Source organism: Mastigoproctus giganteus, chromosome 13 (assembly GCF_048544385.1).
Source record: "Mastigoproctus giganteus isolate SK-2022 chromosome 13, ASM4854438v1, whole genome shotgun sequence".
Taxonomy (NCBI): Eukaryota; Metazoa; Arthropoda; class Arachnida; order Uropygi; family Thelyphonidae; genus Mastigoproctus; species Mastigoproctus giganteus.
Window position 1 is genome coordinate 14038198 of NC_143587.1, and position 18567 is coordinate 14056764.

An 18567-nucleotide genomic window follows, 5' to 3' on the forward strand; every position below is an offset into this window, starting at 1 on the left:
CCCTTTACGCCTAATGGTAGTTACCTCTTTGAGTAAATTCCACTTCAGCACACTGTCATCACTGCCTCCTAGTATTTCATTTACCTGAAGATTCTTAATGCATGAAGAATCACTACTGATAATCAAATCAAGAGTATTACTCCTCTAGTTGCCTCCCGAACATGCTGATGTAGAAAACAATCATCCAATAAATCCACAAAAGCCTTGCTAGTGTGTGAGTGACCAGCCCCCAAATTCCAGTCAATATATGGGAAATTAAAATCCCCCATTATACGACACTCTGTGATTTACTGGCCACTTTATTTCCCCGTACAGTTTCTTATTATACCCATCAGAGTCATTAGACCTATAGCACACTCCTACTCTCAATTTTGATCTCCCAATGCTTATGTCACACCAAACTGACTCGACACTGCTCTGTCCAACAATGTCGACTGGCTTTACTTCCTTGGATTTTATGTATTTCTTAACTAATAGCATAACCCCTCCTCCCTTCCTATCCTGTCTATCCCCTCTGTAGACATTGTACTCCCCAAATTCCAGTTCTGCATTCCTTATATCTGTGCGACAGCACGTCTCTGAAATCCCCACAATATCTGCCTTTGATGTTTTGAGCAATACCTCAAATTCATCAAATTTATTTACTAAACTCCTAGCATTGGTGTACACGCAAGTATACATGCATCTGTTCTTTTTCTTAGCCACCCTAACACAATCCATGTGTTTACTTGTACCCCAATGATTCCCAGCAGTCTCTGAAATATCCTGCATCTTATTTTCCAGGCTGCGGCTCATTCCAATAGAAGCAGTGCAAGAATCACTTTCACCTCTGCCAGTGGCTACTGTTAATCTATTAGTCCTTGTATCCCTCCAATCTAGCAGTTTTCCGACCCACCTAACACTGTCTTGATAGCATCAGCAAACATTCTTGCACCCTTTCTATTTAAGTGTATCCCATCCCTGTAGAAGCAGTCTCTCCTGTTAACAAGTACAGACCAGGCTGAAAAAAATTCTACCCCTTGAGCCTTGCACAATCTTTTCAGGGCCGAATTGATCGACAGTCCCTCTAACTCCTCCAATCGATGACCAAGTGCTCTCATCATATACTCCTTCCTATCGTGTCTGGGCAGAATTGCAGACACTTTCAAATTCAACCCTAATTCACGGCTTTTTTTCAACAGTGACCTGTACTTGTTAAGTAATTCCGGCGGTCTCCTACTCTTGATATCATTAGTGCCAACATGTAAAACTATATCACCTTTTGTGCCCTTAAAAGATGATATCCGCTCTACAACGTCATCAACCTTTGCCCCTGGCAGACATACCCTGGTCCTGTTTCACCTATCCTTTTTACAAAGCAAGTTTCCCGTTTCCCTGACAATAGTCACCAACAACTACTAGTTCGGTTGGGACCAGCGCATTCTGCCTTGGGGACTGCGGCTGTGTTGTGTGATGACCAAGTGCAAGCTCTGACATTGGTGTGGGCAGCTGAGAGCGTGATGGGCCCTCACTTTTAATCCTTAGAGGGCATCCACCCTGTCCTTCAAGCTCTCATATAGGCCATAACAATGCTGAATTGTCACCTGATTTCTTTACACTCCTTGCATCGCACACACACACAAAGACATCCCCCATGGCAGTGTCATGTCCCGTACCTGACTGCTCCACAAACATCAAGCAAGTAGTGCATTTTAATAGGCTCTGATTCAGAGGGCAACTGCCCCTCGTCAGTTCTCCCCTGAGCCAGAGTCTGGTCAGAGTCATGATTTCGATTTAATTTCAATAAAATTTCAATGTCAGTACAAAATTAAAACCCTAAACTTATATACCAATACAGTTATAACGCTATATTTATGTTTCAGTATCGAGTGTTATCTACGAAATCCCTTTATATAACTTCAGTATCAAGTTAAGTATTAATTATTTATTTTTTACTAATTATTTGTTACATAACCCAAGTTAAAGGTAGTTAAAGGTACAATTTAATTGACAGTGAAGTTCAACAAGATTAATTATCTGACTAATTGACAATATTATGTACTATATTAAGCTTATGCTATCTATTTCGAGATATTATGTATCGCGTAACAGTGGCGGCTATTTACAAACGGTAAACATGTGGATTTGATACCCTTTCCGATACTAAGTAATACCTACAAAATCTCTAAGTTACTGTAATCTAAGTATCGTAAATAGGAATATAAAGCTACTCTAGAAAATAAGTTAATATGCCAATTTAAGCTAATAAAACAGAAAATAAATCAGAAAAAACTTCTCTGTTCCAGGAACGGCAAAAATGTACGTCTGAACAGGCTACTCTCGTTCTCGTTCACCCAGTTTGGTTAGTTCTGGACATATTCTTTCTCTTTGAAAGCTAATAACTGATCTATTCAAATAGTTTGATTCGTGTGCCTGTAATGCACATCTTCCTTCCCTCTTACCTTTCTACCTGTTTTTAGCTTGAAACAAAGGAAGTTGTACACCACTGCTTTTACCATTAGTCTGAAAATAAGAAGCAAGAAGGGTGGGATGTTGAATTATTTTTAGTGTATACAGGGGGCAGACAAAATAATGGAAACACCTGATATGAAAGTAGTAGTTTTTGTAAATGCTGAATTTACAAAAACTACTACTGATTTTTTTGTTTTTTCCAGTCAGTACAATAAAGGAAGGACTAGAAAAGTTGTTTATTTAGAGATGATATAAAAAAGGTATATTAAAAAAATGACTGACTTCCAAAGAGGTCAAATTGTTGGTGCATGTTTAGCAGAGCTTCAGGAATTGCTAAAACTGCTGATTTGTTTAATATGGAAAATGAAATCTGATAGAACAAATCGCGGAAGAAAATCAAAGCCGACTGAAATAGACCACCGAACACTGAAAAGAAGTTTAGCCCAAAAACAAAAAATTACTGCCTCAACAATAACTGCAGAACATAACTCAAAAATCTCAACAATCCAGTTTCTAGCAAAACAGTTCAGCAGGAACTTCATAAAGTGGGAATTTATGGTAGAGCCACTATTGCCAAGCTACTCATTACTAATAGAAATGCTAGAAAGAGGATGCAGTGATATGAGAAGCACAAAAACTAGGCACTTGTTGATTGGAAATGTCGTCATTCACACTTTTTTTTGATATCAGGGAGCCAAAAGGAAGTGTGTCTTCCTGACTGACTTTTGCCAACCATCAAACATGTAGGAGAAGGATCAGCGATGGTTTGGGCAGAAGTATTTTTGTATGCTTTAGGTCTTGACATCACCCTGAATGGGCGAATTATTGCCACTGATTACCTTGGCATAACGAGTGATCAGATTCGTCCCATGGTCCAAACATTGTTTCCCACAAACAGTGTTTCAAGATGATAATCCTCCAATACAGAGATTTTCCCAATCTGGGTTTGAGGAGCATAAAACTGAGGATAAGAGCATCTCCATGGTCTGTGCAATCAATGTGTCCACAGTGGCTCACAATTAAACATTAGTGAGCCACTGTGGACACATTTGAAGAGGAGAATTAGAAGATTCCTCCACCTTCACTCAAGGAGCATGAAACATTCCTCCATGAAGAATAATCCAGTATTCCTCTTAAGACAGTTCAAGGTTTATTTGAATCTATTCTACAAAGAAATACAAAGTATTTTAAAAGCAAAGTATTTTAAAAGACAGGATCATAACACCATACACTGTCAAAAAAAGTTTGTAAAGCACTGACATACAACTTAAATTAGTTTTATTCTTAGAACTTATGGGTTTCAGTGTCACAGGAACTGTATTTATTTGCTCTTGTATTTACTGATTTTTACTATTAATAAATTGCAGGTAAGTAGGGGCACTAGTACAAGGCCTCCGTAGCTGAGTGGTCAGGAGCGGGAGTGCAGTAACACGCTCCTTGAGTAGACCGGGATTAAAGCCCCTGACTGCTAAATATGGTCGATCTGCCAACCCGCACTAGACCAATGTGGCAGATTATGGTCCATTTCCCTCAACGTGAATTGTTGAGGAGGCTTCTATCCTGCAGTGGGTTGATAATGGCTGCAATTTACCTTTTTTAGAAGCACTAATGAGCTCTTCATGATGTAATTAGGGTTGAATTTGAAAGTGTCTGCAATTCTGCCCAGACACGATAGGAGGGAGTATATGATGAGAGCCTTGTCGATCAATTCGGCCCTGGAAAGATTGTGCAAGGCTCAAGGGGTAGAATTTTTTTCAGCCTGGACTGTACTTGTTAACAGGAGAGATTGCTTCTACAGGGATGGGATACACTTAAATAGAAAGGGTGCAAGAATATTTGCTGATGCTATCGAGGCAGTGTTAGGTGGGTCGGAAAACTGCTAGCTTGGGGGGAGACAAAGACCAATAGATTGACAGTAGCCACTGGCAGAGGTGAAAGAGATTCTTGCACTGCTTCTATTAGAATGAGCAGAAGCCTGAAAAACAAGATGCATGGTATTTCAGAGACTGCTGGGAGCCATTGCGGTACAAGTAAACACATGGGTTGTGTTAGGGTAGCTAAGAATAGAAACAGGTGCAGGTATAATTGCGTGTACACCAATGCTAGGAGTTTAGCAAATAAATTTGATGAATTTGAGGTATTGCTCAAAACATCGAAGGCAGATATAGTTGGGATATCAGAGACGTGGTGTCACACAGATATAAGGGATGCAGAACTGCAATTTGGGGAGTACAACGTCTACAGAAAGGATAGACAGGATAGGAAGGGAGGAGGGGTTATGCTATTAGTTAAGAAACACATAAAAACCAAGGAAGTGAAGCCAGTCGACATCGCTGGACAGTGCAGTGTGGAGTCAGTTTGGTGTGACATAAACATTGGGAGATCAAAATTGAGAGTAGGAGTGTGCTATAGGTCTAATGACTCTGATGAGTATAATAAGGAACTGTACAGGGAAAAAGAGTGGGCCAGTAAATCAGAGTCTTATAATGGGAGATTTTAATTTCCCAGATATTGACTGGAATTTGGGGGCTGGTTACTCACACACTAGCAGGACTTTTGTGGATTTATTGGATGATTGTTTTCTACATCAGCATGTTCGGGAGGCAACTAGAGGGAGTAATACTCTTGATTTGATTATCAGCAGTGATTCTTCATGCATTAAGAATCTGCAGATAAATGAACCACTAGGTGGCAGTGATCACAGTGTGCTGAAGTGGGATTTACTCAAAGAGGTAACTACCATTAGGGGTAAAGGGAAGGGTTATTGCTTCCGTAAAGGCGACTACGATGGACTGAGACAGTATTTAAATTCTATACAGTGGGACCAACTGATGATGTTACCAACAGCAAATTCAAAATGGGAAGCATTCAAAGAACTTATCTTGGAAGCTACTAGGCTTTACATACCAACTAAGAAATATTGTTCAAGGTTTAGGCCAAAATGGATATCAGATGAACTAATGAGGCATATGGCAGAGAAGAAAAATGCATGGGATACATACAAATTAACACATGACACAGAAGCCTATGATAGATACAAGTTGATATGCAACCAAGTTACAAAGGAGGTTAGGCAGGCGAAGGCAGATTACGAGAAATCCTTGGCAAGGGATGCAAAGAAAAACAGCAAAGAGTTCTTTACTTATGTAAACTCTAGAAGGAAGGGGATGAATCAGATTGGTCCACTTGATATTGAGGGGTCAAGTGTTGATGATCCTGCTCAGGTAGCTAACAAACTAAATGAATATTTTGCATCGACATTCACACATGAGGAGTTATTCAGCGAGGGGAATGCCAGAGGTGTATTCAACTCTAGCAGTAAGCTACAGAATCTTGAAATAACTGGGAGTAAAGTGGAGGAGTTACTGTTGAAGATAAACACAAGAAAGGCACCCGGGGTGGATGGGATCTATCCAGTTATATTAAAGGAGGCAGCAAAGGAAGTAAGCAAACCCTTAGCCATAATTATGAGAGCTTCCTTGAACTCAAGGGAGGTACCCATAGACTGGATATGTGCAAATGTGACCCCAATTCACAAATTAGGATCAAAGGCTGACACAAGTAATTATAGAGTTTAACTTCTGTTCCAGGAAAATTAATGGAGGCACTGGTTAAAGAAGCACTGCAGGATCATTTAGACAAGACTTCAGTTATAGCTCAGACACAGCATGGTTTTGTTAAGGGGAAGTCTTGCCTGACCAACTTGATTGGATACTATGATGCAGTCACAAAAGAACTGGATGCAGGGAATAACTTTGATATTATATACTTGGATCTTAGAAAGGCTTTTGATACTGTTGCACATGGAAGACTGCTACACAAATTGGAGCAGTGTGACATTGGAGGCAAATTGCTGCTATGGATAAAGCGGTGGTTGAGGGGGAGAAGACAGAGAGTGGTAATCAATGGACACTGCTCATCATGGACTGATGTTATTAGTGGAGTCCCTCAGGGCTCAGTGTTGGGTCCATTATTGTTTTCTGTATTTATAAATGATATTGATGATGGTATATCGGGCTTAATGTCCAAGTTTGCAGACGATACAAAGGTTGGCAGGGTTGTCAAGGACACTACTGACACTATGCTGCTGCAACAGGATCTGGAAAGGTTGAGCAGATGGGCTGAGAGGTGGCAAATGAAGTTTAACATTGATAAATGTAAAGTACTACACATGGGAAACAGCAACCCCAGAGCAACGTATCAACTCTGTGGTACTACACTGACAGTGGTAGAGAATGAAAGGGACTTGGGGGTGGTTGTGTAGGCAGATATGAAGTTCTCTGAGCAGTGCAGACGGGCTGCAAGAGTAGCTCATGGAGTATTGTCAATGATATACAGGAATTTTTCCAGCAGGGATAAGGAGGTGATTATTCCATTGTATAAGGCGATGGTCAGGCCACACCTAGAGTACTGTATACAGGTCTGGAGGCCTCATTTCAAGAAGGATGTAGAGCTGCTGGAACGAGTACAGAGAAGGGCAACAAGATTAGTGAATGGAACAAAGGGGTGCTCTTACGAAGAAAGGCTTAAGTTTTGCAAATTACAGTGTCTGGAGACTAGGCACCAGCGAGGTGATCTGATAGAGGTGTATAAAGCCTTGAATGGTTTAAGCATGCTCAATGCGGATGGGATTCTTCCTCTAGCTCAGAAAAATCACCTGAGAGGGCATAAATTCAGATTGAGGAAAGACAGATGTAGGATAGACGTGCGGAAATTTGCCTTTAGCCAGCGGGTGGTTGGTTGGTGGAACAGACTTCCATCCCATAAGTTTAAGGCTCAGCTGGACAGGTATTTTGAACGAACAGAGGGGTGAAGTGGAAGTGGGTTTTTTTTTTTTTTTTTTTTTAGGCTGATGCTGCATAAGCTTGCTTTCTTGCATCAAATGCCTATGCTAATGTCAGTTTTGTAAGGATGTGTTTAATTTATTTTATAAATGGAAAAAAGTGTTTTTTTTTTTTTTTTTTCCCTATTACAACCTCTTAACATAAAATGCCTCTGTAATTAGCAAAAACATTTGGAAGTATCAGGCATAGATCAGTAGGAAGGTGGAGTGGAGGGTATTGATTCTAGTAACTTCTGGATTTGCGACTAGTGATATGACTCATTTCCAATGTAATATGTCACACTGCATAAAAAGGTCAGCCACCTTTAATGCTTTTTGTTGTTTGATGTAAGGTTTTAGGTGCATCAATAGTGCAATACGACTAAGGTCGTATTGCACTATTGTATATCATGTCTGTATAAGTTTGTGTTCACGGGGGCGATTTGAGTATTGTGGGCTGAAAAATTTGGAGTAACTCATAGAGGTAAACCCTTTTTTCTCTCTGTTCTAAATCTTGGTAGACGAGTTGTTGCTGATCACTAGATTTTCAGGTGTTATCATTGTCTTGCCTTTTTCTGTTATCTGTATTTTCTGGTATATCCTTGGATTATGAAGGGAGCAAAACTCATAATGTAATTTTCTGACATCTAATACCATAAAGAAACTAAGAATAATCTTCCCATGTGAGACTGAACTTAATGGTAATGTATATAGAGAAATATCTGCTGCAGGGAATAGTCAGTTATTTGTATGAGTCTTTATGCAGGTTTTTAATATAGCAAATGCCGAATTATTCAGTATTTATAAGGGTAGGAAGAGGTTGCACAACACTGTTATACACTACAAAATTTGGAATGTAAAAGAGATCATGTCACAATACAGTGTAGTAATCTTTGAACAAGAACAAGTTTGAGCTTCTGCAGACTGCTGAGGACCAAGATATCGACGAGGAATATTACAACTTTCTGAAAGTGATAAAGCCCAAGAAACCTATAGGGAAAAAGAAATCCAAAGAAGAAAAAATTAGTCAAGAAACACTTGTGATGAACCTAAGGTGAAAAATGAAGAGCAAGATAAACACTGACAAGGAGAAAATTGAGTATACTGAGTTATGCAGAGCCATTAGAAAGAGACTCAGAGAGGACATAAGAAAATTTAACACAAGAAAAGTAGAACAAGCATTAAGGGAAAACAAAGGATTTAAATCAGCAGCCATAAGTAGTAATACAGAAAGACAAATGAAACTGAAGAATAGCAATAATGTACTTATAAACAGCAGAGAAGGCATAATTCAAATAGCAGAAGACTATATAGAGAATTATACAAGGAGCAAGGGAATGATGGATTGCAGTGGGGAAGATGGATTGCAAATTAGCAACACATACGACATACCCGATATTCTTCCTGATGAGGTAGAACATGCAATGAAGAAAATGAAGAATCAGAAAGCCCTGGGAAAGATTAAGTTAATGTAGAGTTGTTAAAATTGGGAGGAAGAGACATAACACAAAACTGGCAAGGCTCTTCACAAAGTGCATTAGAAAAGGTGTGACGCCTAAGCAGTGGAATAATGCAATCATAGTTTTGCTGCATAAGAAAGGAGATGAACCAGAAATTGGAAGTTATAGACCAATTAGCTTGTTATCCTAAGCAGTGGAATAATGCAATCATAGTTTTGCTGCATAAGAAAGGAGGTAAATCAGAAATTGGAAGTTATAGATGAGAATCAACCGAAAGAGCAAACTGGCTTTAGGACAGGATTCTCAACTATGGATCACCTTCACGTAATATCACAGCTAATGGAGAAAGCAAATGAATATAAAACACCATTATGCCTGGCATTTGTGGATTATGAAAAGGCATTTGACTCCATACAGTATAAGGCAATGTTTTGGGCACTGGAAAGATAAGGCATAGATACCCCACATATTATGATTTTGAAGAAAATATATGAGAATGCTACCTCCTTTATTAGACTGGACAAAGATGGTAGGAAATTTAAAATCGAGAAAGGAGTTCGACAAGGAGACACAATATCTCCGAAGCTGTTTACTGCTGCCCTTGAGGAAGCTTTCAGAAGATTAGACTGGTCGCAGAAAGGAGTCAGTGTGAACGGAGAGTACCTAAACCATTTACAGATGAGATTTTCAGATGACATTGTGGTCATAAGCCACGATCCCAAAGAATTAGAGGAAAATCTTAATCAGTTATGCACAGTTAGTAAGGATTTTGGACTAAAGATGAATATGGCTAAAACAAAAGTAATGATGAACAAGTATGCCACAGAAAGGGAAATAATGATTGAAGGAGCAGTAATTGAAAAGGTGGAGTCATATGCTTATCTGGGACACATTATTAGCTGTAATAATGATAAATGGCTGGAAGTCAAGAGAAGAATAAATTTTGAATGGATTGCATTCAGGAAATATACTGAAGAGCAATATCCCAGTTTGTCTGAAATGTAAAATAATGAATCAATGTATACTCCCCACCATGACTTATGGAAGTGAAACTTGGGCACTCACCAAAAGAATGGAAGAGAAGTTGAGAACTACACAGCGAAGAATGGAACAAATTATATTGGAATCAGACTGTTAGATAAGAAGGATTAGGCAGCAAACTCAAGTAAAGGACATTCTTATCAAAACTAAAGGACTAAAATGGTCTTGGGCAGGACACATAGCTCAAAGACATGATAACAGATGGACTAAGAAAATAACAGAATGGTAGCCATGAGGAGCTAGAAGAAAACCTGGAAGACAAAGGTGAAGATGGATAGATGAAAAATTCATGAGTTTGTGGGTAGTAAATGGATGGCCACTCAAAACAGAAGGAACTGGAAAGTTGCTGGATAGGCCTTCATCCTGCAGTGGATTGAAAATGGCTGATGATGAATCTTTGAACGGTGGTGCCTCCGTAGCCAGGTGGACAGGAGCAGCAGTGTTTAGCACACGCTTCTTGATTAGACCGGGGTTCGAGCCCGTGACCACCAAATACAGAGGATGCGGAAAGGTCGAGGTATGACCACCGCATATCCCCCGAGCAATATGGCCTTAGTTACTAATGCTCCTAAATAATAGCAACAATATAATAATCTTTGAACAAAATTACTTTTTTTCAATTGTTTACTTTTTGACCATCAATTCTACTTGAGAGGGGTGGGGGGGGAGTCATTTGGTTTTTTAAAGTTTATAACCGGGGAATAGAGCTGAGTATATCAGATCATATCAGCTGAGTGATTCAGAATTCTGTATTGATAGTTATCATCTAGTTGCTAATCTTGCTCTTGAATAGCAACGGATAATTCTATCTTATCCTCATGCCATGAATTAATTGTCACCTTGGTGTTTGGAGTATTGTCTTGTGTGTCTCACTATCTCTTACTGATTCATGTATCAGAATTTCATCATTTTTTTTATTCAGTTTTAAGTTTTAATTAATAATTATTGCAACAGGACGAACAGTATTGTGCAATTTTTTTTAATTTCAAACGTATAGCAGTGTAGCTGTATTATGGTTTAAATAAGCTTTTTTTTTTTTTTTTTTTTTTTTTTTTGACTAGTCTTGCAAACTAACCACCATTTATTAATATTGTTTTTTTTAAATTCATTTGGGGTTCCAAACAGCTGACTTGCAAACAAACTTTTGGAACACAACCCATTTGTAAGTTTGAGTTTTATCCTTTTCTGCAATAACACAGAGCACATTCCACCTTCATAACAAAATTGTCTCAGTGTTGCATTGCTGCAGGTAAACTTTTAATTCTACAGTTCTTGTTTTTCTGAGGTCACTCATAATTTGGGCTAATGATGTGTGTGTGTAATCCGAATTGTAGACAAGAAATTGAGACATTACATTTTAAACTCAGTAGAACTATTTCATGCTGAAACAAGGTAGAGAACAGTATATATTAGAATCCAGATGCATGGCTTTGTTTTATTATCATAACAGATTTATACATAAACTGTTAGCAATGCTGGTAAGAAAGGTAGAAATATATATGCGAGACTTGAGGGTGGTGTCTCTAATCTGAATCTCAAAACTTAAGAGTATCATGTCATCATTGTCATCATCACAAAATTCTTGATTTTGTGTATATTTATTGTGCACATTTATAGTTATATAAATTTTGAGATTTGTTTTATTTTTTAACCATTGTTTTAAAATTATTTTAAACCTAGGATGAAACTGAAAATATGTTTCAGAAGAGTGATTTGTTGCATGGAGGGCAGATTACTGTAGGAGATGTGAGTTCAGAATCAGTGAACTTCACCATCAAGGTAATCTAAATTTAAAAGTAATCTATTACTGAATGGATTTTTTATAAACTGTTTAGAAAACAATGTAGAAAATAAATAAGTTAGTTAATGTATGCAGTATGTTACATTTCTAGCACATTAAAATTTTTTTGCCCTTAGATTAATTGAATTTTTGTTCTTTTTCTGTGATTAATAGAAGTGAATGCAATGGATTGTTGCTGTTGTACAGTAACTTCATTACATGTATGGTAAGTAGAAGAGCATTAACATCAGTAGAATATGCAGACATTCATTTTGTGTATGGTGCATGTGAAGGAAATGCTAGAGCTATAGCCACTGAATACCAGTGTCATTTTCCAACAAAGTGACACCTTAATTGGAGTGTGTTGTTTGTCAACATCCACCATAAAAAATTCAAAAGTGCATCACGACTGAAGCTGGCCCAGATCATATTCTACACAAGCAGAGGAAGAGTGCTGGATATTTTGACATTAGATCCTTCTACCAGCACACAGAGTTACTGCAAGAACAGGTCATCCCAAACCTTTTGGTGTACACACTCTGTGAACATGGACTGTATGCATACCATATGTAGAGAATTCAGGCATTGCAAGGAGGAGATTCATTTGTGCACGAGCAGTTTTGTCTATGGTTACTTAACCATATCAACAACGGCCTTGACTTTCTTGTCAATATCCTGTGGACCAATGAGGCAACATTTACATGAGATGGAATATTCAGTGTGCACAATATTCATACATGGTCAGTGGAAAATCCTCACACCGTTCGACAATCCCATTTCCAAATGTGGTTTAGGATCATTATATGAACTGGCATTGTAGGAGATAACTTATTCATCATGTGTTTCCTGCCTGCCTAAATGATCATTAGATTGAAATGGATAGGAAACAGATTGGAAATAGATTTAACGAATGGTGAACCAGATTTAAGGGTAAAATTTCACCTTTTTGCTCTCGATTTAAAGTTGCTATGTAGTGTTATAAGAATAAATGAAGAGTGAAATTTTTTTTTTTTTTTTTTTTTTTGTGTGTAGATACATATATTTTGGGGCCACAAAAAAAAAATTTGAAAGAACTGGACTCCCAACTATATAAACAGATCTCAGCTGTATAAACCAATCCCTAGTTAATACAGTTTGGAAAACACTGTGTTAGATCATTGATAAGGCTGATGCCAGTTAGTATTACAAAATCAGTTATATTTTTGAACATGTTAATGTTACCAAGAAAAATGATTTTACTGTTACAGAAGAAGATTAAGAAAGTTTTGAGTTATTCGTAAAATTCAGCGAGTGTTGAAGAGAAAGAAAGAAACAAACAATCAAATTTAATAGAATGGGGTAAAGAGGTTTTTAGCTAAAAATTAATGAAAAAACAAAAATGGAATGGAATCTCCTCCCTCTCTTGCTTAGAGAGAATGGTCACTAAATATTTGAATATAAACAAGTTATGATCTGGAAGTAGCATGGTTTAATTTTTTATTGGGACTACAACAAACAGCTATTTAAGTTTGCACACTGGGGTAACAAAGAACTTATTTATTATTGCACTCATAAAGTTGTTGTGGCACCAAGAAATATTTTAAAATTTTGTAGCCATGGGGCATCAGCCATCAGTTTATTTATCAGATTGTTAACCACTGTAAATATACTGCAGAAATAAAAGATATTCTGCAGTATCTTTATAAATACAAAACCTGATATTCTGCATACTGCCCAAAAGCATGTCTTCATGATTTAATAACCTAAATTTAATAACAAGCATAACCTAAATGCTTGAGACAAGCATTTAGGTTATGCATAGCTGATAAATCTCTCAATTTATGATGGAAAATCTGTCTTTTTAATCGATTTGATTCCATTTCTGTCTCACTGCTGTAATACAGTTGGTTACAGAGTTTGTCATTTTTGCAAAAACATAGTTTTTATTTATCTTTTTTGTTTTTTTTTGTCAAAAATAGTAAAATATGTTCTTCCAGACTTCCATCCCTTGTCGTGGAAGTTGATAGCCTAAATAAGTTTAAGGCTCAGCTGGACAGGTATTTCGAACAAATAGAGGGGTAAAGTGGAAGTGGTTATTTTTTATTTATTTTTTTTGGCTGATGCTGCATAAGCTTGCTTTCTTGCATCAAATGCCTCTACTAATGTTAATGCTAAAATTGCAGTTTTCTAAAAATTCTCTGAATTTTTGCTAATGAACTGGCCATCAGATGGGCATGCATGTCTACATTCAGATAGAAATGTGGGATAATAGTCTTATTCTATGTAACGTGTAACTATTTCATTATACTTGTGTGGCATAAAGCTAACAACATCTTTCAGTAAGATACCAAAGAAATATGACGTAAAATCTGAAAAATATAACACATTTGCATTGTATACTGCATGTAGGTATGATTTTTCAATTTAAAGCAGTGGAAAACATAATAATCAGAAATTTGCAAAGAAATAAGCATAAGGATAACATAGTGCATAAAAAGAAATATAAAAATTTATGTAACATTTTACATTGATAATGTCATATGTGCTGAATGTTTAAATAATAAACTTCTTTATTGCTGCTAAGTATGCTACAAGTACTAGAAACAATACAAAGGGTACTAGGAAAGTTTTGCAATATGACGCAACAATGAATCACAGGAAGCTGCTTGTTGCTGCATGTTGAGACATGTTCATACGTGCATAGTAGCCACCGCGCCAAGTCGATGGGCTCAGTTATTCATTAGTAGTGAGAGTGTAAAGTGCTTGCGATGGCATCGTGGTCACGAAATGAGATAAGGACAGTTTTGCGGTATAATTTCGTGCGTGGTTTAACCACAGACCAGTTCTTAGAAGAAATGACTCTTGCACTAGATGATGATTGTCCACATCGTACAACGATATTCAGGTGGTATAGAGAATTCCAAAGGGGAAATTTCACTCTGGAGGATTCTGAGAGGCCGGGAAGGCCACGAACATCAGTTACGGAGGAAAAACGTTACTGCTGTGAGGAAAATGCTTGACGAAAACAGGCGAGTGACCTACCAACAGATAGAGGATACTTTGGGCCTAAATGCACCAGCAATTCGTTCGATTCTGCAAGATCATTTGCACGTGAAGAAACTTTGTTCTCTCTGGGTGCCGCATCAACTGACTGAAGAGCAGATGACAAGACGGGTGACTTGGTGCCGGGAGATGTTAAAAAAGTTTGATAAGGGACAATCTCGGTATGTGAACAACATCGTGACAGGTGACGAGACTTGACTGTACTATTACGATCTGCTGACCAAGGCTCAAAACAAAGTTTGGGTCTTTGATGATGATGACACACCCGTAATTGTCAGAAAATCCTGATCTGTAAAGAAGAAAATGATAGCTGTATTTTTCAAATCGAGTGGAATTGTGGAACGTGTCGTTTTGGACACGCAGAAGACAGTCACAGCTAAGTGGTATACTGAACAATGCCTGCCTAAAGTCATTGGATCTATGAAGAACCTGCGGCCAAAGTCAAGAATGGACACCTGGTACCTCCATAACGATAATGCTCCAGCTAACCGCGCCAAAGCCTGCACTGAATATTTGACCACGACAGGACTAAAACTTCTCGAGCACCCTCCCTACAGGCCAGACCTTGCTCCCTGCGACTTTGCACTGTTCCCGCATGTGAAAATGAAGCTAAAAGGGAGGCGGTTTTCCAGTGATGAGGACCTTCTACGGGCTTGGGACAACGAGTGTGCTTTACTCCCTAGTGAAACTTGGCAGAACTGGTTTAAAGATTGGTTTCGGAGGATGGAGAGGTGTATTGAATGTAGAGGAAATTACTTTGAAAAAATTAAATAAAAAAAGCTGTATTGCAAAACTTTCCTAGTACCCTTTGTATTTCTCATCACGGCGACATGGCCAAGAGTTGCATCTTTTGTCTTAGAACATAATTTTCCTCTGAGTTGTGCTGATCATGCAGGCTTACAATACCATAACTGTTCAGAAATATGTTTTTCAATAGTGAAATAGCAAAAAAATATGGTTATGGAAGAATAAAAACAAGAGGCATTGTTAGTGAAATACACAAATAGGAAAAGAAAAAGTAGAGAAAAACGGGCTGTTTTCAGTTGCTACAGGTGGCAATAATCAAAGTGATTTCAAGCTATATCCTATTAGTAGTCCGTAGCCGAGTGGTCAGGAGCGGGAGTGCAGTAGCACACCCTCTTTGAGTAGACCGTGGTTTATAAAGGAGGTTAGGAAGGCGAAGGCAGATTACAAGAAATCTTTGGCAAGGGATGCAAAGAAAAACAGCAGAGTTCTTTACTTTGTAAACTCTAGAAGGAAGGGGATGAATCAGATTGGTCCACTTGATATTGATGGGTCAACTGTTGATGATAGGTAGTTAGGTGATGATAGGTGTTTGTTAGGTAGCTAACAAACTGAATGAATATTTTGCATCGACATTCACATAGGAGGAGTTATTCAGTGAGGGGAATGCCGTATTCAACTCTGGCAGTAAGCTAGAGAATCTTGTAATAACTGAGAGTAAAGTGGAGGAGAAATTGTTGAAGATAAATACAAGAAAGGCACCTGGGGTGGATGGGATCTATCCAGTTATATTAAAGGAGGCAGCAAAGGAAGTAAGCAAACCCTTAGCCATAATTATGAGAGCTTCCTTGGACTCAGGGGAAGTACCCATGGACTGGAGATGAGCAAATGTGACCCCAATTCACAAAGGAGGATCAAAGGGCGACACAAGTAATTATAGACCTGTTAGTTTAACTTCTGTTCCTGGAAAATTAATGGAGGCACTGGTTAAAGAAGCACTGCAGGATCATCTAGACAAGACTTCAGTTATAGCTCAGACACAGCATGGTTTTGTTAAGGGGAAGTCTTGCCTGACCAATTTGATTGGATACTATGATGCAGTCACAAAAGAACTGGATGCAGGGAATAACTTTGATATTATATACTTGGCTCTTAGAAAGGCTTTTGATACTGTAGCACATGGAAGACTGCTGCACAAATCGGAGCAGTGTGGCATTGGAGGCAAATTGCTGCTATGGATAAAGGGGTGGTTGAGGGGGAGAAGACAGAGTGGTAATCAATGGACACTGCTCATTGTGGACTAATGTTATTAGTGGAGTCCCTGAGGGTCCATTGGGTCCATTATTGTTTTCTGTATTTATAAATGATATTGATGATGGTATATCAAGCTTAATGTCCAAGTTTGCAGACGATACGAAGGTTGGCAGGGTTGTCAAGGACACTACTGACACTATGCTACTGCAACAGGATCTGGAAAGGTTGAGCAGATGGGCTGAGAGGTGGCAAATGAAGTTTAACATTGACAAATGTAAAGTACTACATATGGGAAACAGCAACCCCAGAGCAACATATCAACTCTGTGGTACTACACCGACAGTGGTAGAGAATAAAAGGGACCTGGGGGTGGTTGTGCAGGCAGATATGAAGTTTTCTGAGCAGTGCAGACGGGCTGCAAGACACTTCCCTGCAACTTTCTTAGCAGTAAATAATGAAGACTTTTTGCTATTTACTGGCTCTTCTTTCCTCCTGATAAGATATGTTGTGTATTGTCGATGATATACAGGAATTTTTCTAGCAGGGATAAGGAGGTGATTATTCCCTTGTATAAGGCAATGGTCAGGCCACACCTAGAGTACTGTATACAGGTCTGGAGGCCTCATTTCAAGAAGGATGTAGAGATGCTGGAACGAGTACAGAGAAGGGCAACGAGATTAGTGAATGGAACAAAGGGGTGCTCTTACGAAGAAAGGCTTAAGTTTTGCAAATTACAGTGTCTGGGGACTAGGTACCAGCGAGGTGATCTGATAGAGCTGTATAAAGCCTTGAATGGTTTGAGCATGCTCAATGCTGATGGGATTCTTCCTCTTGCTCAGAATAATCACCCGAGAGGGCATAAATTCAAATTGAGAAAAGACAGATGTAGGATAGACGTGAGGAAATTTGCCTTTAGCCAGCGGGTGGTTGGTTGGTGGAATAGACTTCCATCCCTTGTCGTGGAAGTTGATAGATAGCCTAAATAAGTTTAAGGCTCAGCTGGACAGGTATTTCGAATGAACAGAGGGGTGAAGTGGAAGTGGTTATTTTTTATTTATTTATTTTACTTTATTTATTTTTTTTTTTTTGGCTGATGCTGCATAAGCTTGCTTTCTTGCATCAAATGCCTCTACTAATGCTAATGCTAAAGTCTCCTGTAAACAAAAGCAAGTTGGCTCATGATTATACAGGAGAGCCTTGATGTCTTCACTGTTTTGTTGGAATTCAAGATAGTTACTCTGTAGTAATTTAAATGTGGCCATTGTATAGATTTGCTGAATCTCTCTGTGGGCTTTAAAGGGCTGAGAGTTTTGTTTTCTTAGTCTTAAATTTGTTCTTTGGAAAGAAAGCATGCTGGCCTTCGTCTATTTCTTCTTCTTTTGCAGAGAGCTCAAAGTCCGAGTAATGCAGTACTTCCTTATCTTCAATGTGAATTTTTTTTCTTGTGCTATGAGCAGCAAGCAATCCTTCAGGTTTTTTCAGCTTTTCCTTAACACCTTGTTTTGGTAGTGGTGGAGCACCAGGAAGTAGTAATGATATGGGAGTGGCAGCTGATCACTTTTGGTTTCTGTTAAAATGTCACTGGAATCTAGCCAGTTAACTGTCTTAGGGGAGCCTACCAACCAATTTCTTCTGGATAAAGGACAGCATTTTGCTGTGGCCTCTGTGCTGGTTGAATGGTATTTTGGTGGATTTTTGAGAGCTCAGTAAATAGTGTGCAATGGGAGTGAATTATTCTTTTGTAGAAAGTCATTTCAGTTTGTGTCCCTATGAAACACTTCCCTGCAACTTTCTTAGCAGTAAATAATGAACACTTTTTGCTATTTACTGGCTCTTCTTTCCTCCTGATAAGATATGTTGAGCTCCACCTTAAGTCCTTATTTCTTTTTTATTCCTTCTACAACTGGCATGTTCATAAGTTTTGAAGGGTGTTTTACTTAGCACATCACGCATATGCAAGAGTACCACGACGG

General features: G+C 38.5%; 1 protein-coding gene across 1 annotated transcript in view; it reads left to right on the forward strand.

The window, feature by feature from the left end:
- Nop17l (PIH1 domain-containing protein Nop17-like) overlaps window positions 1-18567 on the forward strand; it is a 158967-nt gene that overhangs the window by 42809 nt on the left and 97591 nt on the right. Inside the window, exon 2 of the mRNA XM_090387880.1 lies at window positions 11455-11553. Within this exon, the coding sequence (XP_090244006.1) occupies window positions 11455-11553 (99 nt within the window). The remainder of the gene's footprint in view (window positions 1-11454; window positions 11554-18567) is intronic.